The 22,211-nt window shown below is 40.1% G+C and overlaps 7 protein-coding genes and 1 non-coding gene across 8 annotated transcripts; 5 read left to right on the top strand and 3 right to left on the bottom strand.

Moving 5' to 3' along the window:
- The first annotated feature begins 1,200 nt into the window (after window positions 1–1,200).
- On the top strand, window positions 1,201–3,247 carry LOC148297166 (uncharacterized). Its single transcript, XM_088247224.1, has 2 exons — window positions 1,201–1,922; window positions 2,233–3,247. The coding sequence occupies exons 1-2, from the start codon at window positions 1,201–1,203 to the stop codon at window positions 3,245–3,247; spliced, it is 1,737 nt and encodes a 578-aa protein (XP_088103350.1).
- A 225-nt stretch (window positions 3,248–3,472) lies between these two features.
- On the top strand, window positions 3,473–4,198 carry LOC148297165 (uncharacterized). The gene has a single exon (XM_088247222.1). The coding sequence runs from the start codon at window positions 3,473–3,475 to the stop codon at window positions 4,196–4,198; it is 726 nt and encodes a 241-aa protein (XP_088103348.1).
- Window positions 4,199–9,336: 5,138 nt separating this feature from the next.
- Window positions 9,337–11,210, bottom strand: LOC110750862 (7-deoxyloganetin glucosyltransferase-like). Its single transcript, XM_021951240.2, has 2 exons — window positions 10,516–11,210; window positions 9,337–10,335 (listed from the first exon to the last, which is right to left on the bottom strand). The coding sequence occupies exons 1-2, from the start codon at window positions 11,030–11,032 to the stop codon at window positions 9,404–9,406; spliced, it is 1,449 nt and encodes a 482-aa protein (XP_021806932.1). The 5' UTR covers window positions 11,033–11,210; the 3' UTR covers window positions 9,337–9,403.
- Window positions 11,211–11,506: 296 nt separating this feature from the next.
- On the bottom strand, window positions 11,507–13,245 carry LOC110750861 (7-deoxyloganetin glucosyltransferase-like). Its single transcript, XM_021951239.2, has 2 exons — window positions 12,687–13,245; window positions 11,507–12,586 (listed from the first exon to the last, which is right to left on the bottom strand). Exons 1-2 carry the CDS (start codon window positions 13,204–13,206, stop codon window positions 11,655–11,657), a joined length of 1,452 nt encoding a protein of 483 aa, XP_021806931.1. The 5' UTR covers window positions 13,207–13,245; the 3' UTR covers window positions 11,507–11,654.
- A 1,442-nt stretch (window positions 13,246–14,687) lies between these two features.
- On the bottom strand, window positions 14,688–16,521 carry LOC110750929 ((R)-mandelonitrile beta-glucosyltransferase-like). The gene is made up of 2 exons (XM_021951319.2): window positions 15,990–16,521; window positions 14,688–15,849 (listed from the first exon to the last, which is right to left on the bottom strand). Exons 1-2 carry the CDS (start codon window positions 16,504–16,506, stop codon window positions 14,918–14,920), a joined length of 1,449 nt encoding a protein of 482 aa, XP_021807011.1. The 5' UTR covers window positions 16,507–16,521; the 3' UTR covers window positions 14,688–14,917.
- Window positions 16,522–17,387: 866 nt separating this feature from the next.
- On the top strand, window positions 17,388–17,478 carry TRNAY-GUA (transfer RNA tyrosine (anticodon GUA)). Its single transcript is given in 2 exon segments — window positions 17,388–17,424; window positions 17,443–17,478. It is a non-coding gene; the product is annotated as a tRNA-Tyr (tRNA).
- A 345-nt stretch (window positions 17,479–17,823) lies between these two features.
- Window positions 17,824–19,089, top strand: LOC110750892 (putative F-box protein At4g22165). The gene has a single exon (XM_021951274.1). The coding sequence runs from the start codon at window positions 17,824–17,826 to the stop codon at window positions 19,087–19,089; it is 1,266 nt and encodes a 421-aa protein (XP_021806966.1).
- Window positions 19,090–20,215: 1,126 nt separating this feature from the next.
- Window positions 20,216–21,424, top strand: LOC110750891 (putative F-box protein At4g22165). Its single transcript, XM_021951273.1, has one exon. It carries the CDS (start codon window positions 20,216–20,218, stop codon window positions 21,422–21,424), a length of 1,209 nt encoding a protein of 402 aa, XP_021806965.1.
- Window positions 21,425–22,211: the final 787 nt, after the last annotated feature.

Here is a 22,211-nt window from a genome sequence, read left to right as displayed (position 1 = left end):
CTTTCAGCGGGGCAGTGCCAGGCCCCGGGGGAGTCTGGTGATGACTGATAATACATCTGGTGCTAAGCGCACACCCGTGATAGGTCCCGGGGGTCGGGCCCATCACGAGCAATGACAATATTATGCTGGAATGTTCGGGGTCTGGGCAACCCACGAACATTCCGAGCTCTGAGATTCCTTCTCAGAGATAAAAAGCCTCGTATCATCTTTTTGTCGAAGACCAAAAAGACCGTGCGCCAGATGGAGTGTGTGCAACGGCAGTTGGGTATGATGGGGTGCTTCAGTGTGGGAAGAGAAGGAAGGGCGGGGGGTTTAGCTTTGTTATGGCAACACGGAGTGGAAGTATCTATTCTTTCTTCTTCTCCAGGGCATATTGACGCTATTTTAAAGGGTGTGGATATAGAGACTTTCTACTTTACTGGGTTTTATGGTAATCCTGAAACGAGGTTACGACGGCACTCTTGGGATTTGCTACGACGAATTGCAGGGACTGTTCAAGGGTCATGGCTTGTAGGTGGGGATTTCAATGAAATAATTGAGGCTCATGAGTACTTGTGTCGCCGTTTCCGACCCATGTCACAAATGAGGGCCTTTCGGGAAGCTTTGGAGGAGTGTGGTTTGACAACTATTTGGTTTCAGGGGTATAAGTTTACATGGTCTAACTGGTGGCAAGGTGATGGGAATGTAAAGCTTCGGCTGGATAGAATGGTGGCTAATGGTGACTTTGTTAGGACCTTTCCTGAGGTCACAACGCATCATCTGAATTCTATGGTGTCTGACCATCTTCCTTTGTTGTCATATTTGAGACCAAGTACTTGGGCACGGAAGCATAAGCGGTTTTTGTTTGAGGAAATGTGGACTACTGTTGAGGGTTGCCAAGACGTCATTACGCATGCTTGGGAGTCTGAGACTGGAACTGGAACTGTCGTAGAGAAATTGAAGGCATGTCAAGGGCCTCTGCAGACGTGGAATAATGACCATGTAGGCCGAATACCCACAAAGCTCCGAAGTCTACAGCGGAAGTTAGATGACACCCAAAGCAGAAGGTCTTCTCCAGTAGTTGAGGTTCAACAGAGAGATATTTGTAGGGAAATGGATGTGTTACTGGAATGAGAAGAAATGTTGTGGAGCCAGAGATCGCGGGTCTCATGGATGAAATATGGGGACAAAAATACTAGATTTTTCCATGAACATGCAAAAATGCGGGGACGACGGAATCTAATTAAGACGATTGTAGATGATCAGGGGATATGGCATACATCTACGGAAAGTATTGGCATTGTTTTTTGTGATTATTTTCAAGGCTTGTTTGCTTCCAATGGACTTCATGAGGCAGGGGCAGTCACTGAGGTGGTCAAACCGATACTCACTCCATCTCAAAATTTGCGCCTCAACCAAGTTTTCTTAAGGGAGGAGATCGAAACTTCTTTGGGTCAAATGTTTCCTACTAAGTCTCCAGGAGTGGATGGTATGTCGGCACTGTTTTATCAGAAGTATTGGGGGGTGGTAGGCAATGATGTGGTAGGGTACTGCCTTAATGTATTGAATGAGGGTGCCAGTGTGAAAGCAATTAATCACACACTTTTGACGCTCATTCCTAAGGTTGACAATCCGGTAAAAGTTACGGAGTTTCGGCCGATTAGTTTGTGTACGGTAATCTATAAGATGATTTCCAAAACTATAGTTAACAGGTTGAAGCCTATTATGCTGCTTATCATCTCCGAGTTTCAGAGCGCGTTTGTCCCTACACGGCTGATTACGGACAACATTCTTACTGCTTTTGAAAGCATCCATGCTATTAAACGGCGTGGTGGGAGTAAGCTGAAGAAAATGGTACTAAAGCTGGATATGTCTAAAGCTTATGACAGGGTGGAATGGACATTTATTGAGGCTATGCTTAAGCGTTTGGGCTTTACCGATAGGTGGGTGGAGCTAATCATGGATTGTATATCCACTGTTACATACTCTGTTCAAGTTCGGGGGCTGGCGTCGGGACTGATTGTGCCATCAAGGGGGCTGCGTCAGGGAGATCCTCTCTCTCCTTATCTGTTTTTAATTTGTGCGGAGGGACTGTCTGCTTTGCTTTCTAACGCACTCAGAATCAAGCGTATTAGAGGCATTTCCGTGGCTCAGGGAGCACCTACTATTTCTCATTTATTTTTTGCAGATGATAGCCTATTTTTTTTGTAATGCCCATCTTGCTGATTGTGCTTATTTGCTTCAAATTCTCAGCATGTATGAGAGAGCATCTGGTCAGAAAATTAATTTTGATAAGTCTGCAGTTTGTTTTAGCCCCAACACTGATCCGGTGATGAAGCAACTGATTGCTGAAATGCTTGGAGTGCCGATTGTTACATGTCATGAACGCTACCTTGGGCTGCCCACCTTAGCTCAATGCAGCAAATCCCAGATGTTTAATCATGTGCGAGAACAAGTGTGGCGCAAGCTTAATACTTGGGATACGAAGTTGCTGTCAGCGGCGGGCAAGGAAGTCTTAATTAAGGCGGTTGGTCAGGCACTACCTACTTATACAATGGGAGTATTTCAGCTGCCAAAATCTTTGTGTCAGGAATTATCTGCTATGATTGCAAGGTACTGGTGGGGGAAGAGTGGTAGGAAAGGAATTCATTGGTTGGGTTGGAGAAAATTGTGTAAACCAAAATGGCTGGGAGGCCTTGGTTTCAGACACTTTGAAGCTTTTAATAAAGCCATGGTCGCAAAACAGGCTTGGCGTATTTTAGAGAACCCCACCTCTCTGGTGGCTAAGATGCTTAAAGCCCGATATTTTCCAGAGGATGATTTTATGCAGGCTAGTTTGGGGAGTTCGCCGTCACTGATATGGAGATCTATTCTGTGGGGACGTGAGGTTATTGAGGATGGCTTGCTTTGGAGGGTGGGCAATGGAGCTTCTATCCGTGTTCTCCAAGATAGGTGGATTCCAAAACCATTTACGTTTAAACCATTGATGACTAGAGGGCTGGAGCGAACGTCTATGGTCTCTGACCTTCTAATGGCTTTTGGCTCTTGGAATTTGCCACTGTTAGAGCAACATTTTAGCTTGGAAGATCAGGATATCATTTCTGGCACCGCTTTGGGATCAGTTTCACAGCTGGGTGATAGCAAATATTGGTTTTTCTCAAAGAACGGGAAATATTCCGTTAAAACTGGGTATCGTGTGGCGGTAAGGCAGTGCGATGAGGATTTTGGAGTGGGGGGATCGGATCAGAGTGCTCAAGAAGGCTTCTAGAAGCGAATTTGGAAGCTAGCTGTCCCCAACAAAGTTAAGATGCTGCTGTGGCGGGCATGTACTGAAATTCTGCCAACTGCAGTCAATTTATTTAAGAAAAGGGTGTTTCCGTCTCATGTGTGCTCAAGGTGTGGGAACTATCCTGAAGATGCTTTCCACGCTTTGTGGTCGTGTAAAATGAGTCAAAAGCTATGGAAGTGTACCCATTTCATCCGGTGAATTAATATGGCGGGGGGCACCTTCGCTGATGCTTTTGAGGCTGTGGCTTCAATGCTGTCGAAAGCTGACTTAGAGCGCTTTGCTTGTTGTGCGTGGAGTGCGTGGAAACTATGTAATGATTCTTTGCATGGGAAACAGATTACACGGGTGGATAATATGGTGGAAAACACGATGGAAATGCTGGAAGTGTTTAAATCTTGTGAGGAGCAGTCCAAGCTCCCCCTCGTCTCTCCGCAGGCCCGTTGGTTGAAACCACGGGTCAATACTCTTCTCCTTAACTGTGATGGGGCTGTGGGACGTGAGCAAGGTGATCGGGGTCTGGGGGGAGTTTGTCGTGACCACGCCGGACACTTTATCTGTGGTTTCACATCGTTTGGTCCACCTGGATTGGATGTTTTGGGCACGGAGTTGGTGGCTGTTCAGGAAGGGTTATTGATGATGGGATACATGGGTTTTACTCGGTTTACCATTGGTCTTGATTCTCAAGAAGCTGTTGCTATTCTTAAAGATGGTTTGGATTGGTGGAGTAATATTGGTAATGTGGTGGAGGATGTTCATCGGTTAATGGTTGATCGAGAGGTGGCTGGAGTGTTCTACCAACACCGGCAGGGTAATGGGGTGGCACATAGTCTAGCTCAGCATGGGTTGAGAGTGAGATCTCGGCTTTTTTGGAAAGACCGTGCTCCTCCATGGTTAAGCATTCTTTTAGATAAGGATATAGCTATGGTGTAATTCATTGTTTGTTTTTTAGATGCGGTGGTACTCTTTTTCCTTGACCGGATTTTCCCCCATTGGGGGTTTTGGATGGCAAGGTTTTAATGAGGCCACACTAACGCGCTCCATTCATTTTTAAACTTTATCATTGGTTGGTGCTACGGTTGAATGAATCTTTCTATTTGATAAAAAAAAAAACTAGAGTTGGATACAAGTGTTGGCTGGCTGTAGCTTTTCTCACTTGAAATACACAATTGGGCTGCTATTGCTATATATATAGAGTAGCTGAACCGACTCAAAGGATGGCAGATATCTAGTGAAGTCGGTTATTGCATAGTAACCGACTTTTCAAACTGCTTTTCAGCCACTAGTTATAATATAAGTCTAGAATAGTCTAGTTACAATACATTAAATAATTAATAGGATGTTTTTAGTGTAGAGCTCAAATTTGACTTGTCTACTTTCACTCAATTTTTCTAGATTTTTCTCTATCATTCAAGATTTTTCTTTATTATTTAATGTGCATTACTTTTTAACACTCCTCCTTAATGCACATTTGTGTTACTCCGAGCATACTTCGTAGCAGTTCGAATTTTGGTCTTGGAAGTGCCTTAGTGAAGATGTCTGCAATTTGCTCCTCTGTCTTGCAGTACTTGAGCTCAACTTCTTTGTTTGCTGAGACTTCTCATAAGAAGTGATGCTTGATGGCAATATGCTTTGTCCTGCTGTGGAATACTGGATTCTTTGCCATTGCTATAGCAGACTTGTTGTCGCAAAGTATTTCAATAGCTTCTGTTTGGCACTCTCCCATATTTTCAAATATTCTTCTAAGCCAAATAGCTTGACATGCTGAACTTGCTGCTGCTACGTACTCGGCTTCTGCTGATGATTGAGCCACAGTCTCTTGTTTCTTTGATTACCATGAAAATATTCCTGATCCAATTGTAAATGCATAGCCTGATGTGCTTTTCATGTCATCCACTAATCCAGCCTAATCACTGTATGTGTAGCCAAATAGTCTTGGATCTGTAGTAGGCTTATACCATATGCCATAGTCAATTGTGCCTTGCAAGTATCTTAATATTCTTTTTTGCTGCTCCATAGTGTATTTGACTTGGATTTTGCATAAATCCTGATAGTAGGCTTGTCGCGTACATGATGTCAGGTCTTGTTGTTGTTAAGTATAGTAAGCTCCCAATGAGACTTCTGTAAACTGATTCATTAGCTTTTCTTGATCCATCTTCCTTTCTTAATTTCTCATTGGTGATAAGTGGAGTAGCTACAGTCTTGCACCCGTACATTTTGAACTTTTTCAAAAGATTCTCAGTGTACTTTTTATGGCATATGAAGATTCCATCTTCTTCTTGGTTTATTTTGATGCCCAAAAAATAGTGCATCAATCCAAGGTCACTCATCTCAAATGTTTTCATCATATCTTTTTTGAACTCTTGAATTATTTCTTCATTGTTTCTTGTGTAGATGAGGTCATCCACATATAGAGAGACGATTAAGATATCGGACTTACCTTGAGTTTTGGTGTAGAGAGTAGGCTCGCTTTTGCTCCTCCTGAAGCCTACGTTGATGAAGTATTTGTCTATGCGGCTGTTCCAAGCTCGTGGCACTTGCTTGAGTACAAGGCTTTCTTTAGCTTGAGTGTTTTATCTTCTCCTCTTTGCCCAATAAATCCTTGTGGTTGCTCCACATATATTTCTTATTCGAGCTCTCCATTCAGAAATGCAGACTTTACATCTAGGTGATAAATTCTCCATTTCTTTTGAGCTGCTAATGCTACCAGTGCTCTTATAGTATCAAGTCTTGCAACTGGTGCAAATGTCTCGTTATAATCTACGCCCGGCTGCTGCGAGTAGCCTTTAGCTACTAGCCTTGCCTTATGCTTCTGTATTGATCCATCATGATTAAATTTGGTCTTATAGACCCATTTAACCCCAATGATCTCTTTGTCTTGTGGGCGATCAACGAGTTCCCATGTTTTGTTTTTCTCAATTGTTTTAATTTCTTCTTCCATAGCTTTTCTCCAGATTTCTTCTTTTACTGCAACTTCAAAACTTTCTGGTTCTATAGTTATGAAGTTCCAAGTTTCATATATATCTTGGAGTGATCTAGTTCTTTGTTCTGGTTCTGGAGAGCCTTCATGTTGTATGGATGGAGGAGTTGTAGGTGGTGGAGTCGTACCTGGAGTTTCTTCAATTTCCTCTCTGCACGGTTGTGTTATAGTAACACTTTTCTTTTCAACTTTTTCTTCCTCCCAATTCCATGACGCCGATTCATCTAACTCAACATCTCAGCTTATCATGAACTTCTTCGTTTTGGGATTGTAGACTCTATAGCCTTTAGATTGGGAACTGTATCCCAGGAATATGCCAACTTCAGATTTTTCTTCTAGCTTGTGTCTTTTCTCCTTAGCAATGTGCACATAGCAAATGCATCCAAATACTTTGAGATGCTTTGCTGATGGCTTTATATTGCTCCAAGCCTCAATAGGAGTCTTATTTTGTAAAGCTTTTGTTGGGCATCTATTTAGTAAATATACTGCTGTATACACAGCTTCTGCCCAGAATGTGTTTGGCAAGCCTTTTTCAGATATCATGGATCTTGCCATCTCCATGACATTTCTATTTTTTCTTTCTGAGACTCCATTTTGTTCAGGAGCATAGCCAACTGTTAGTTGATGCTCTACTCCTTCATCTTCACAAAATTTGTTGAATTCTTTAGAGGTATATTCTTTTCCTCTATCACTTCTTAGAGCTTTAATATAGTGGCCACTTTGTTTTTCAACATGGGTTTTGAATTTTTTGAAGATATTAAATACTTCTGATCTTTCTCGCATAAAATAAACCCACGTCATTCTAGTATAGTCATCTATGAACAGAATAAAGTACTTGTTTTTATCAAGAGATGGAGTCCTCATGGGTCCACAAACGTCTGTGTGAACAAGCTCCAACAAGGCCTTAGCTTTCCAAGCATTTCCATATGGAAATGCTTGTCGATGTTGTTTGCCAAGTTGGCAACCTTCACAGACATCATGGATCTCTTTTATGTTTGGAAGATCTCTCATCATATTCTTTTGAAAAAGAGTTTTTAGTGCATAAAAATTAAAATGGCCAAATCTTTTATGCCATAACCATGAATCTTCTATTTCTGCTTTCATGGCTGTGGCTTTTACAAATTGCCAGTGGATAGGAAAATTTCTATTTTCCATCCTTACTTTTGTTATTATGTGATTTTTATTTCTTTTATCGAATATTGTGCAGGAGTCTCCAGAAAGTGCAGAGAGTATCCATTTTCAATCATTTGTCCAACACTTAATAGATTATGCTCCAGGCTAGGTACTAGTAGAACATCTTTTATATATTTAGTTCCTTTATTAGTTTGGATAGAGATTGTACCTTTTCCTTTTGTCTCCACCAGTGTTCCATTTCCCAGTTTTACTTGGGATTTTAAGGACTTGTCTATGTTGGAGAAGATGCTTTCATCTCCAGTCATGTGGTTACTACAGCCGCTGTCAATATACCATTTCTTGTTGGTTCCTTCTGGTGTGGCTTGATGAGCATAAAACACATGCTCATTCTTCTCACTTTTTTCTGAGTAATTAGCTTGATAGTTCTTGGTCCGACAGTTCTTTTCTATGTGCCCAAATTTTTTACAATTTCGACATTTGGGCTTGCCACGGAACCAACAATATTTTTCTAGATGGTTTGTATTTTTACACACCCCACAGGGAGGATAGTTTTTTCTTTCCTTTTTTTCTTTTTTATTTCCCCAATTCTTATTGGATTTATAATCTTCTTTTCCAGAACTTTCTCCAATTTTCCTTTCTCCTTGTTTAGTTTTCTGAGACCTTAAATTTAATTTTGACTGAAAGGCGCTTTCAACTGAGTTTTCATTTCGCCTACTCAGTCTTTTCTCATAAGCTTCAAGAGAGCCCATTAGTTTTGTCACTGACATACTAGTTAAATCTTTTGCCTGTTCAATGGCAGTAACTAAAGGATCATACTTATCAGGAAGACTTATAAGTATTTTTTCTACAATTCTTGAATCATTAATATTTTCTCCATAGGCTCTCAATTGATGAATTATTATTTTTATTTTAGCATAATAGTCTTGTGTGGTCTCAAAATCCTTCATTTTAATGTTTTCAAACTCTTTTCTCAAAGTTTGTAGTTTAACAGCACGTACCTTGGCATTGCCTTGAAATTCCTCCTTTAAGGTATTCCATGCTTCCTTTGCAGTTGTGGCTCCCATGATTCTTGGAAAAATTGTATCACATGCAAGGCTTGTTGCAGAGCATATAAAGCCTTTGCATCTTTCTGTTGATCCTTCTTTAGTTGCCTCAACTACTCCACTGTTGGGTTTTCTGGATTATTGAAGCCATTATCAACTATGTCCCATAAATCTTGAGACATAAAATAGGTCTTCATTTTAACACTCCAGCCACTAGTTATTATATAAGTCTAGAATAGTCTAGTTACAATACATTATATAATTAGCAGAAGGGATGTGGAACTGCTCACCGTTCTTGTTTCCCCAAGACACGGGTCTTACAATCCACCCCTCTTAGGGCCCAGTGTCCTCGTTGGCATACTTCCGATCGAGGTCCGGCTCTGATACCATTTGTCACGACCCGACTCTCGTAGCAAGATATTGTCCCCTTTGGGCCTCCCCCCTCACGGTTTTGTTCTTGGGCTCAAGCTAATGTTATCTTGCCTAAAAGACCTCTTGCTAAGAAGAGAAGTGCCCACACATATAAAGCACTTCACATTTCTCTCCCCGAGCAATGTGGGACTGCTCATCTTTCTTGTTTCTCCAAGACACGGGTTTTACAAGGAGAGGCAAGGTCGATGGTGCTACCTCTATAAGGAATGAAAAAATCATCCTCCCCCATGGCAGCGACGAGAGTTTGAAACTAGATTCAGCAATCCCAAGATCGCTGCTCTGATACCCTGCTAAATATGAGATCTATGAGAGAATATTTGTTTGTGAGAATTTTCTGTGTATTCCTCTCCTTGTAGGAGGTCATATTTATAATACAACGGAGCCTTAGTGGCCAAGTAAAATAATAAATTCCTATTTCTATTTATAGTAGGAAACCATGATTTAAAGTAAATCAATTACAATTATAATGGGAATCCTTGGTGTGTGAGGAAAGAAAAGTCAATGATCCACAATTTCACAAATCACGCCAACATCATACTCATGTAATATCTAGCTTTTCCTAAATAGTACTTGATTCACAAAGTTGTCTAAGTTTGCAGATGACGAACCATGTGGACTAGCGGCTTCTTCTGCCAGTTTCTTCCACTCCATGACCTTGTTTTTCATTTGCTTACCTTTCTCTCTCCCCATTAACTCTTTAACAAGCTTTTCCACTTGGTCTCTCTTGGCATCTTTACTAATCTCCATGCCAATTCCCCACACATTACAAACACAATGACAATTTGTTTGCTGGTCAGTAAATATTGGCAAGGAGAGCATAGGCACACCTGCACATAGGCTCTCAATGGTTGAATTCCAACCGCTATGTGTTAAAAATCCTCCAACTGATGAGTGCTCAAGGACTTGCTCTTGTGGGCACCAACTTGCTATAAGGCCTCTTTCCTTAGTTTCAGCCTCAAACTCGGGTGGAAAAATCGCCGATTTACCAACAACCAGATCAGGCCTAATTACCCAAAAGAAGGGAAGCTTGCTGTTTGCCAGTCCCCAACCAAACTCCACAAGTTGTTCCCGTGTTAAGACCGCTAAACTTCCAAAATTGACATAAACAACAGAGTTTGGTTCTTTAGAATTTAGCCATTTGAGCCACTCAGTTTCTTCTTTCCACAGACTATATCCCATGTCCTTCAAAGGGTGCTCTGGTATCTGGTTAAGAAGTAATTGGAGAGGGCCAATTGCATAAACAAGTGGAAACATGGATGAGAGAGCATCCAAAACTTCTTTCTCCAATGCATCAAAACTATGAAGAACAATTGCTGAACCTTTACCAAATCTTTGGATTGCTTCCAAGCAGAAGATCCAAGATGCTTCGGTGGGGTCTGTGGTAATAAAGTTGTTTGGGAGATCCCTTAACCTGATACCTTTCATAGCTGGAACCCAATCTATGACATTGTCAAGAAAGCCATTTGTTAACCAGGTTTCATCTGCAAATCCCCAAGTCAAGAAAAGTAAGCTTTTACATGTCCCTCACATGTCCTCAACAATAATGAGAAAAAACACAAAGTTTCCAATACAATTTGTAAGTTGTTGAAATAAAGTTTGATTTGGTACTTATACTTGTAGTTTTAATAAAGTTTGTTGAAATAATATCTCTTTTGTTTTACCTTTGAGTGGAGCAAGTCCCTTTTCCAGCAAAGTAGGAAACTGCTGAAATCCCATGACGCCGCTTGCAGACATAGTGAAGAAGAGTACCACAGGGATTCCAATTTCTTCAGCTGCTGTGATGGTGAAGCTCATCCAACCATCCGAAACCATGTGAGACACCGGAGGAATATTGGCCGTGCCATTGAGTTTCATGAGGAGGTCACGAAATGGAGCCGGTAAATTATTCGTGACTGACTCACCAAGCAAACGAATGTATTGAGTGGTATCTTCTTCTGAGCTTGGAATGCCGTCTGGTATGGTTTCGAATCGAAAGCTAGGCAAGCCGTCGAGGGAGTTGGGTCCAAGAGACTTGAGGAAGCGCTTGTGAATGTACTCTGTGTTGACAAAGGTGATATGGAAACCTCTGTGGTGGAGGAGTTTTGCAAACTTAAGCATCCCCTTTACATGGCTTTGAACTGGAAGAGGAATGCAAACAACATGAGGCTTGCTGCTGGCTACCGCTTCCTTGGAACCCATCTCTACTCTAAATATTTGTTTTGTGTATTTTGTGTATGTGTTTGCACTCTCGGAAATGCAGAGTTTTATAGGGTTGGCAACATCTTTTGGGTGGGTTTTACCCAAAACGAAAAGATTGTTTTTGGGTGGCTATCATAAGAACCACTGCTATACGCAATTGAAATGAAAATTGTTGTCATGAGGTTTTTTCTCCTCTGAGCAGCTGAAGACTAATTTAGATAATGATAAGAATGCCATTTTGAGGCATAGATTTGTTCCGTGTAGTCTTTTGAGTTTGGGCTTTGCCCCCCTATATTACCAAAACAATTCAAATAAATAAATTCTTTTCTAAGGCTGTCTACATTAAAATGAGAGAGTCTAGACGGAGCTGTCTTTGTTATGAATCCCACATTGTGTTTCTTAAATAAAATAAATTAAGGGTTCCCATAATCAAAGTCAAATTAACACTTCTCGTGCATATAATACATATAGATAGATTGAATCCGACAAATCATTACAAATTTACTTTGTACATGTTTTTCTTGTTATTTATATTCAAGAAAATCGTGTCAACATTTATGAATAACAAGAAGATATATCATCGACAAGACAATTGAAGACATTCCCATAGATAAATTAACATCTAGTTTTTTCTTAATAGCACTTGATTCACAAAATTGTCCAAGTTTAAGGATGAAGAACCATGTGGACTAGTGGCTTCTTCTGCTAGTTTCTTCCACTGCATGACCTTGTTTTTCATTTGCTTACCTTTCTCTCCCTCCATTAACTCTTTAACAAGCTTCTCCACTTGCTCTCTCTTGACATCTTTACCAATCTCCATTCCAATATCCCATTCATTACAAGCATAGTAACAGTTTGTTGGCTGGTCAGTAGAGCATGGCCAGCACAGCATAGGCACACCTGCACATAGACTCTCAATGGTTGAACTCCAACCGCTATGTGTCAAAAACCCTCCAACTGATGAGTGCTTAAGGACTTGCTCTTGTGGACACCAACTTGCTATTAGACATCTTTCCTTAGTTTCATCCACAAACTCAGGCGGCAAAATTGCCGACTCGCCAACAACGAGATCAGGTCTAATTACCCAAAAGAATGGAAGCTTGCTATTTGCTAGTCCCCAACCAAACTCGACAAGCTGTTCGGGTGTTATGACAGCTGAGCTGCCAAAACTCACATAAACAACTGAATTTGGGGCCTTAGAATCTAGCCATTTGAGGCTCTGAGTATCTTCTTTCCATAGGCTATATCCCATGGCATTCAAAGGGTTCCCTGGTATCTGATTGAGTAGTAACTGGAGAGGGCCAATTGCATAAACAAGTGGAAGCATGGATGAGAGAGCATCCAAAACATCTTGCTCCAATGCATCAAAAGTATGAAGAACAACTGCTGAAGCTTTATCAACCCTTCTCATTACTTCCAAGCAGTAATTCCAGAAGATGTCATTTGGATTTGTGGTCATAAAGTTGTGTGGGAGATCCCGTAACCGGATGCCGTTCATTCCTGGAATCCAATCTATGACCTTGTCCAGAAAGCCATTTGTTAAGCAGCTCTCATCTACAATATTGCCCCACAGGTGAAGAAAAATTTTATTTGTTAAAAATCTAAAATTTAATAAAGCTAACAAAAAATAGGTAAATGTTTGAGTAATATTCACCTTTGAGTGGAGCAAGTCCTTTTTCAAGCAAAGTGGGATATTGTTTATACCCCATGAAGCTGCTTGCAGAAATACTAAACATAAGTACTACAGGGATTCCAATTTCTTCTGCTGCTGTGATCGCGAACGTCATCAAACCATCCGAAAGGATGTGAGTCACCGGAGGATTGTTGGGAGTTGCTGTGTGATTGAGTTTTCTGAGGAGGTCTCGAAATGGAGCCAGTAAATTATTTATGATTGACTCACCAAGCAAGAGCTGGTCTTGAGTGGTATCTTCATCTGAACTTGGAAGGCCATCTGGTATGGTTTCGAATCTGAAACTAGGCAAGCCGTCGAGGGAGTTGGGTCCTAGAGACTTGAGGAACCTCTTGTGATTGAACTCTGTGTTGACAAAGGTGATATGCAAACCTCTATGGTGGAGGAGTTTTGCTAATTTGAGCATTGCCTTTGTATGGCTCTGAGCTGGAACTGGAATGCAAACAACATGTACTGGCTTATTGGCTACTTCATTGGAACCCATTTTAGATTGTGTGTTTTTGTGTCTCCCACAAATGCATTGGTTTATAAGGTTGAAGAAAATTATAAAAATGGCTTCTGCAATGCGAAATGTTGTCTTGTATCGAAAAAAAGGAAAAAAAAAAAAAAAAAAAAAAAGAAGGAAATGTCGTCTATCCTATTGCTTGTATTAAAATTTAAAAACAAACAAACAAACCAACCACTCTGTTGGATTATAGGGGAAATAAATTGATTTTATTATATTAGAGGAGAATAGTACATGACTAGGTGTAGGCTAATTAGTCTCCTTAGCATATTGGCTTATTGGCCACCACACTTGGTTTAGAATTAATTTGGGCTATTTGGCCCTTACACTTTGATTGATGAGCTTATTTTGGCTCCTCAACATAGTTTAATTTGGGTAGTAATGGTTTGGGAGTTCTCTTGTTAGACTCCCCATATGACTTGGGTTGGGTAGCTTTTTCGCTCCACCTTGTATGATCACATGCATGTCTATAGACATGATCCACCGCCATACCTTGGTCCACCGACTTAGGAAGTTCACCCCAGCCACATATGTGTGGCTATCTCTAGATAATTCTCCAAGGTTTGCATGCGGCTGCCGACTTCCCATCAAGCTATAGTACTTTCTTCAAGTTTCTAGGTTTTTCTATACAAATGTGCATTAATTTCAACACACTCCAACTCGGTCTCCTCCAACCCCTTTCTTATTTTAAGTTTTAGAGTTTGTAAATTCAAGTTAAATAATGCTAAATAAGCCAAATTTATGTAACAACAAGTCTCTGTTGAAGAACCAATTGTGGCATAATTCATCTTAATTATTATTTTATTATCAATTAGTGAGGAGAATCTAACTTGACATAAATTTTAATTTAAAGTTTAAATGATTTGTTTATATGTTTTGAAACCAATGCCTTATAGTGGCAAGTGGCATTAGCACATGTCATCCTTGGCCTGAATTATTCAGATTCTACCTCAATGTTGTTTTGGTTCAGGATGGTCCAAAATAATAGTCCAATGGCATCTCTTATTATAAATATCGGGTGAAATAATAGATGTGCTATAAAAAGAAGAAACAAGAAAATTATAGTATTCTAATAACAGTTGGGTCACTTCTATTGGGTTCTCCAATGATACACGACGATTCCATATCACATGTGCTTTTCCCTAGTTAAAGGACAAATGAAGGTAATTGAAATTTGGAGAAATAAACTATTGAAATAACAAAACTAACTTATATTGCATTACTATTTCGTTAGGTAATAGGTAATAACTATTAGTTGTCGCAGCTGACGTAGAACGTTTTGCGGAGGATATTGACGAACAATTATGTTAAATTAGGTGTGAGATTTTATCACAGTAGGTCTCGGTTATATTAGTAAAGAAACCACTCATTATACAGTGTATTTTATTTGGTCAAGATTATGATATGAAACTTTATATTCTTCAACAAATTATACCGACGGGCACTCAAAGACAGAAAACTACATTCACAACAAGTTTAGGCTCTAAGCTACGATTTGGGCCAATGACTTGCCAGTTTAGCTTTTCTTTTTTTTTTTCTTTTAAAAAAATATACAAGTGATAGGTTAAATTACAAAGAGGAGCGGATTTCTCACACACATTACCAAAGTGCCATGAAGGTTCAAATCTGAGACCCACTAGTTTGCAAGTCAATGCCCACTTTCATTGAGCTAGACCCCGTTGATGCCCCTCTAGCTTTTTCTTAATAGCACTTGATGCACAAAATTGTCCAAGTTTGAGGATGAGGAACCATATGGGCCAGAGGCTTCTTCTGCTTGTTTCTTCCACTCCATGACCTTGTTTTTCATTTGCTTACCTTTCTCTCCCTCCATTAACTCTTTAACAAGCTTCTCCACATGCTCTCTCTTAACATCATTACAAATCTCCATGCCAATACCCCATTCATTACAAGTATAGTAACAGTTTGTTGGCTGGTCACTAGAGCATGGCCAACACAACATAGGCACACCTGCACATAGACTCTCAATGGTTGAATTCCAACCGCTATGTGTTAAAAATCCTCCAACTGATGAGTGCTCAAGGACTTGTTCTTGTGGGCACCAACTTGCTATTAGTCCTCTTTCCTTAGTTTCATTTACTAACTCAGGTGGCAAAATTGCTGATGCACCAACAACCAGGTCAGGCCTAATGACCCAAAAGAAGGGAAGCTTGCTATTTGCTAGTCCCCAACCAAACTCGACTAGCTGTTCGGGTGATATGAATGCTAAACTGCCAAAATTCACATAAATAACAGAATTTGGGGCCTTGGAATCTAGCCATTTGAGGCAGTCAGATTCTTCTTTCCATAGACTATATCCCATAATCTTCAAAGGGTGCTCTGGTATCTGACTAAGAAGTAATGGGAGAGGGCCAATTGCATAAACAAGTGGAAACATGGATGAGAGAGCATCCAAAACATTTTGCTCCAGTGCATCAAAACTATGAAGAACAACTGCTGAACCTTTATCAAATCTTCCAATTGCTTCCAAGCAGTTTGTCCAGGATTTCTCTTTGGGATTTGTGGTTCTCAAGTTGTGTGGGAGATCCCTTAGACGAATACCTTTCATTCCCGGAATCCAATCTATCACCTTGTCCAGAAAGCCATTTGTTAAACAACTCTCATCTGCAAATACCCAAGTGAAGAAAAATTTCATCTGTTTAGAAACAGGGGAATTAATCTAAAACTTAAGAGGTAAGGGAGGCCCTATTATTGACACTCCAAAAAAGGTTGGAATTAAGCCACTCATGTTTGAGTAATTTCACCTTTGAGTGGGGCAAGTCCTTTTTCAACCAAAGCTGGAAATTGTATGTAGCCCATCAAGCTGCATGCAGAAATAGTAAAGAAGAGTACAACAGGGATTCCAAGTTCTTCAGCTGCTGCCAGGAGGAACAACGTCAACCAACCATCCAAAACGATGTGTGTCACTGAAGGATCGCCGGCTGTGTGATTGAGTTTTGTGATGAGTTCCCGAAATGGAGCCAAGAAATTCTTTTTGATGGACTCACTAAGCAATAACATGTCTTGTTGGGTATCTTCATCTGAACTTTGAAGGCCATCTGGTATGGTTTCGAATCGGAAACTAGGCACACCGTCAAGGGAGTTTGGCCCTAGAGACTTGAGAAGCCTTTTGTGATTGAACTCTGTGTTGACAAAGGTTACATGAACACCTCTATGGTGGAGGAGCTTTGCTAGTTGAAGCATTGCCTTCATATGGCTTTGAACTGGAAAAGGCATGCAAACAACATGAGGCTTATTGGCTACTTCCTTGGAGCTACTCATTTTGAACTTAGATTGTGCGTGTGTATGTTAGTGGATCTGTATGTGTTTGCACTTCGCACAAATGCGTTGTTTTTATAGCCCTTATGGACTCTTCCTTCAATAAAATTAAGTTTAATTAAATAAAATTTTCGCTTTTCCTCATGTGCAATTCTTTATATATATATTTTATAAGTTTGAAGCCGGCATGTATAAGTTTTCAAAAATGATAGTCATACTGTATTTGGTACAAAAAGTGATATGCAAAATGTGGTATGCCTAACATTGCTCATAGGTTTAATATTAATGCGATGTCAAATTTGTGTACTAAATTTAACTCACATATCACATTGCAAGTACCCATATCATCAATTTTTATTGAATATTACTAGGGTCACCATACTTTGGTGAATAAATTTGGAGTCTCTTGCATTATTGATATAAATTTAACAATTTAATAATAATAATAATAATAAATAGTTTAACAACCATATACCTTTGTTTATATTTTTTCAAAACAGTGATTACAACAGGCTTATATAGTGGCAAATGCCAAGTGACAATGGCACAAGTCATCTTTGGCCTGTTCTATTCTATCTCAATGTTGGATGGTGACAGCATCAATAGCATCCCTTATTTTTGAAAAAAAACAATAGTTGTCGTTTTTATGTTTTACAATGTGTGTAGACAAACGAAGAGAACTATAATTATTTCTAAATAACAATTAATGGATCACTTCTATTGGATTCTCAAATGCTTTTCCTAGCTGAAGAACAAACTGACACTAGGTCAATTAAAAATCGGAGGAAATGAACTGTCAAAAGTAACAAAACTAACTAGCCTATTATGTACTGCATCTGCTTTGCATATATAAGAACCATTTGTTTGGCATCTTGTTCAACAATCCGACCTTAGCTCAGTTGGTAGAGCGGAGGACTGTAGTCGGGTAAACCAATAGCCATCCTTAGGTCGCTGGTTCGAATCCGGCAGGTCGGATTATTTTTGCCAATTTTTTTATTTATATTTTTATCGCAAACTTCTTTTTAAATTATATTTTTTTTGCAAACTTCTTTTTAAATTATATTTTTTTTCCCAAACTTCTTTTTAAATGATTTTTTTTCGCAAACTTCTCCAAAGATACCCTAAACCTTTGCATTAAAACTTCTTTTTTTGTTTTTTGGCCAAACTCAAACTTCTCTTATATATATATACAACAAACTTGTACAGACTTGTACTCCAAGTAAGCTGCTTCTCCGTTATTCCTCATTATATCGCTAGGGTTAACTTTTCTCCGCCGAATCTCTGAAATATATAGCTAGGTTCAGCAAAGAGCGTACATTCATGGCTGACAAATTAGCCATTGGATCCAACAAAACAGAACACAGCACCAGAGCAAATTGGTCCCAACTCCCAATTGACCCTTTTCAATTGATCTTATCAAAACTGTCCGTACGAAACATAAAGCCGCTCGAAGCAGTTTGTCGTCCATGGCTTAAGGCCATCAAATACATCTCAGCGTCATCGCCGTCCTTCGCTTGCTTACCAGAGCTACCAAGGCTCCTTCTTTTTCGAGACGAGGACAATGATGGCGGTCGCCTGTCTGGTTTTTGCAGTCTTAAAGGCAAGTTTTACAGCTTGATGAACATACCTAAAGAGTTAGGCGATGGATATACTATTTGCATTGGATCCTCTCACGGCTGGCTGCTTTTCTTGACGAACAAGAAACGATTGCTGCTTTTAAATCCCGCATCTGCAGCGGCTCCGCTTCTTCTCCCACCACTCAATACTTTTCCGGATATAGATAGCATTATGTATCAATATCCTCCTATGGAAGATTCAGGAATTTTTCTCCTCAAGGGAACGTGTGGATACTGGCGAAAATGGATGCGCAAGGTTGTTCTGTCTTCGCCACCAACCTGCAGCAACAAAAACAGCATTGGGGTTTTGCTAATGTACAATGTCGGAGATGGGCGTAACCGTCTTGCTTTCTGCACGCCTGCAGATAACAAATGGACAAAGCTTGACGAGCACGAACGGTACCTAGATGTTACGAGTGATTGCCATCGCTTCTATGCGTTACGCGAAGATTACAGTGTTGAAGTCTGGGGTTTCCCTAACTCCTCTGCCATCAAAAAGTTGGAAACTATCCCAGCTGGTGCGCCCATGGTAGCAAAGTTAGATTATAATTTCCAGCTTTACATGGACAAAACTGATGCCACTGATCTATTTTTGGTTAAAACTGGTGCAAGTGATCTGTTCTTGGTTGCGATGGTCGACTCTTCGGCCTGGGAAACGGTTCGATTTGATGTTTATAAGCTCGAATATAATCCGGATGGTACATCAAGATGGAGAAGGGTGGAGTCCATTGGCAAGTATGCAGTGGTTTTGGGTTCAAACCACTCCATATTAATCTCACCCCAGGAATTTGATCATGCTCCAGGATATCATGAGAACTCCATCTACTTCCTCCATGCATCACCTTCGTTCAGCTATGATTTAATTGTGTATAATGTGAGAGAGATAGAACTGAAAAAAGTCTGTTATCTGGGATTATTAAAGCAACCAGCTTACTGGCTCGAACGTTATCCTTTTAGCACTAGTGACTAGCTAGGGACTAGGGTGATTATTGTTAATTAATCTTTAAACATTATATTTTGCTGAAGCTTAACATATAATTTGGCTTTATTTTTTATTTTATTTTTAACTTTGTGCTCATGTTATTGTAATTGATTTCCTTGTTTCAATATGTATTTATTTCTAAATATTTCTTCCTGTAAACTTATTTTCATAGTGTCTTCTTCCTTCTTGTCTTTGATCATATTGCCTTATCTTGTACATGTTAAACCTACAAAAATCGAGCACCTACGGTGCACCCCAGACCACCATAACTGGAGCACCAGGATAGATGCACAGACGCCTGGTAGCATACAAAGCAAGAACTTGCATGGAAACAAAAGATATCAAATGTTAACCAAGGTGGTTGGTGTGAGTGGTTCGGCACTTTCATTCCTTAAGAGAGGTCAGGGGTTCGATCCCTGCTTTCGTACGGAGTCACCACTTTGGCCAGCACTTTACCCCTTACGGGCCGACCCGGTGTGAGTGGGGATTAGTCTGGGTTCTGATTAAGGCTTAAAGGTGCCACCCATAGTTGGGGCCCATCCAGGACCACCTCATGGTTTAAGACCAAAAAAAAAAAAAAAAGATATCAAATGTTGTGCATCATTGAATCATTACCATTGACTCAACAAAACCTTCACAAACCCACTTATCTTTTACTTTTCCTCGCTCTGCAAAAGCCCCAATTATTGCGGACATAAACAATGAAATATGAAGAGGGAAAATCTCATTAACGCACATAAGCAACCAATTACTTTCTGATTTGAACTAGTTTATCAGAAACCACGCATCCTTAGGTAGCTGGGTCGAATCCGGCAGGTCGGATTTTCACATACCAATTTTTTAAATTATATTTTGTTTGTTCCCTTGCCTCGCCTCAAGCAGGCGCACACATTACCTAATCCATAAGGTATCCTGAATAATGCAAACTTCTTCTCCAAATACAATATCTTTTTATTCCGACTTCTTTTGCCCTTAAACTTGTTCTGTTCTACATACACACAACAAGCTGCTTCTCCTTTATTACTCAGTTTCGTCATTCTCCATTCTCGATAGGGTTCTCTTTTCTCAGAATCTCCGAAATATTGGTTCAGCGTCTGATCAAGGTCACACATCAATGGCTGACAAAACAGCCATTCGTTCCAAAAAAACAAAACATAGCAGAACAAGTTGGTCCGAACTTCCAATTGACCCTTTTGAATTGATCTTATCAAAACTGTCCCCAAGAAACATACTGCGGCTCGAAGCAGTTTGTCGTCCATGGCTTAAGGCCATCAAATACATCTCACGCTCATCGCTATCCTTCACTTGCTTACCAGAGCCGCCGCTGCTCCTTGCTTTTCAAGACGAGGGTAAAGATGGTGTTGGTTTTTACAGTCTTGAAGGCAAGTTTTACAACATGCCTAAACAGTTATGCCATGGAGATAGTATTTGCATTGGGTCCTCTCACGGCTGGCTGCTTTTCTTGAGCAACAAGAAACAACTGCTGCTCTTAAATCCCTTATATGCAGGGATCCAGCTTCTGCTCCCACCACTTGATACTTTTCTGTATAGCATTGTTCCAGTAATTATTCTCCAGATCCAGAAGTCTGGGAGACATTGGCGACAAAGGATGCTCAAGGTTGCTGTCTCTTTGCAACCAACCTGCGGCAACAACAAAAACATTGGGGTCTTGCTAATGTACAATTACCACGGTTCCAAAGATGGGCGAAACTGTCTTGCTTTCTGCACGCCTGCAGATAACAAGTGGACAAAGCTTGCCGGGCAGAAACCGTATGTTGATGTCACGAGCGATCGCAATGGCTTCTATGCCTTAAACGTAGATTACAGCGTTGAAGTCTGGGATTTCACCAATTCCTTGATTCCCATAAAAAAGTTGGAAATTATCCCCGCTGGTGTGCCCTTGGAACTAAAACTAGATGATTGGTTCCCAAAGCCCTGCATAGCCAAAACTGGGGCAAGTGATCTGTTCTTGGTTCAGAGGATCAGTTCTTTGCCCATGCCCCCAGTTCGATTCGTTGTTTATAAGCTCGAATATAATAATCGGGATGGTACATGTACATCTGGATGGACAAAGGTGGAATCCATTGGCAACCATGCATTGGTTTTGGGTTTGAATCAGTCCATATTCGTCACACCCCAGGAATTTGATCATGAGAACTCAATCTACTTCACCTACGCACCATCTTATGACACCCGTTTTTTATGTGCGTATAATTTGAGAGGGAAAACCATGAAAAGACTCAGTGATGATCTTGGATTAACAGGGCTTGAAAAACAAGTTTACTGGCTTGAACCTAGTCTTTTTAGCCCTGTAGCTAGCTAGGCTAGTTAGGAAACTTATAACAGTTTGGCTTTATTTTGTTAACTTTGTGCTCATGTTATGTATACTTATAATATGCTTTGTTTCTTCGAGTAGTTTAGAAAACCTTGTGGTTTGGTTTGTTTCCTTCTTGTCTTTGATGTGCATGTGTATAAACCTACAAAGGTCACTGGCTTCCAAGCCCTCTTAAAGCCAACATTTTGAAACTTGACTTCAAATTTCTGAAGAAACCCAACTTTGTCATACTATCCAGAGCCACAGGCATCGTTTCTAATCAATCTTGTGTATAGCTAGCTAGCTCCACACTTGGCAGTCACATATGAAATTATAAATTGATAGATTCTCTACGGATATAATTTCCAAACTAAACTAAGGGTTTAATTGGTGTATATTCCTTTCTTTTGATTGTTTAATACAAGCAATATTTAAGAATGGGATTTAAACACAAAACTTCGCGTGCAACCGTGTGGAGGTGAATGCTACCTCTTAGGGTCCATAGATGATTATACTTATCATTGTAGTATTGCATATCTAATGAAAAATGAACTCTCTTCTTGTACACCAAAACACATATTTTCTTGTTTTTTTTCTTCGAATTGACTTGCGAGTTGATTGGGTGTTTTTTTTTCTTTCTTTTTTTTTGGTCAATAGTTGATTTGGTTTATATTATTGTAAGGACGAATACAATTCGGTTAAATGTGACGGGCGAAACCCATCCAATTAAACTTCATCAAGAAGGCTTCCCAATTGACCCAAACTGGTTGCCAAGCACTCTTAAACCAACCTAGAA

This window comes from Prunus avium, chromosome 1, assembly GCF_965620075.1.
Source record: "Prunus avium chromosome 1, drPruAviu1.hap1.1, whole genome shotgun sequence".
NCBI classification, from domain to species: domain Eukaryota; kingdom Viridiplantae; phylum Streptophyta; class Magnoliopsida; order Rosales; family Rosaceae; genus Prunus; species Prunus avium.
The sequence above is the reverse complement of the archived record's forward strand: the minus strand, read 5'-3'. Positions and strand labels throughout refer to the sequence as shown.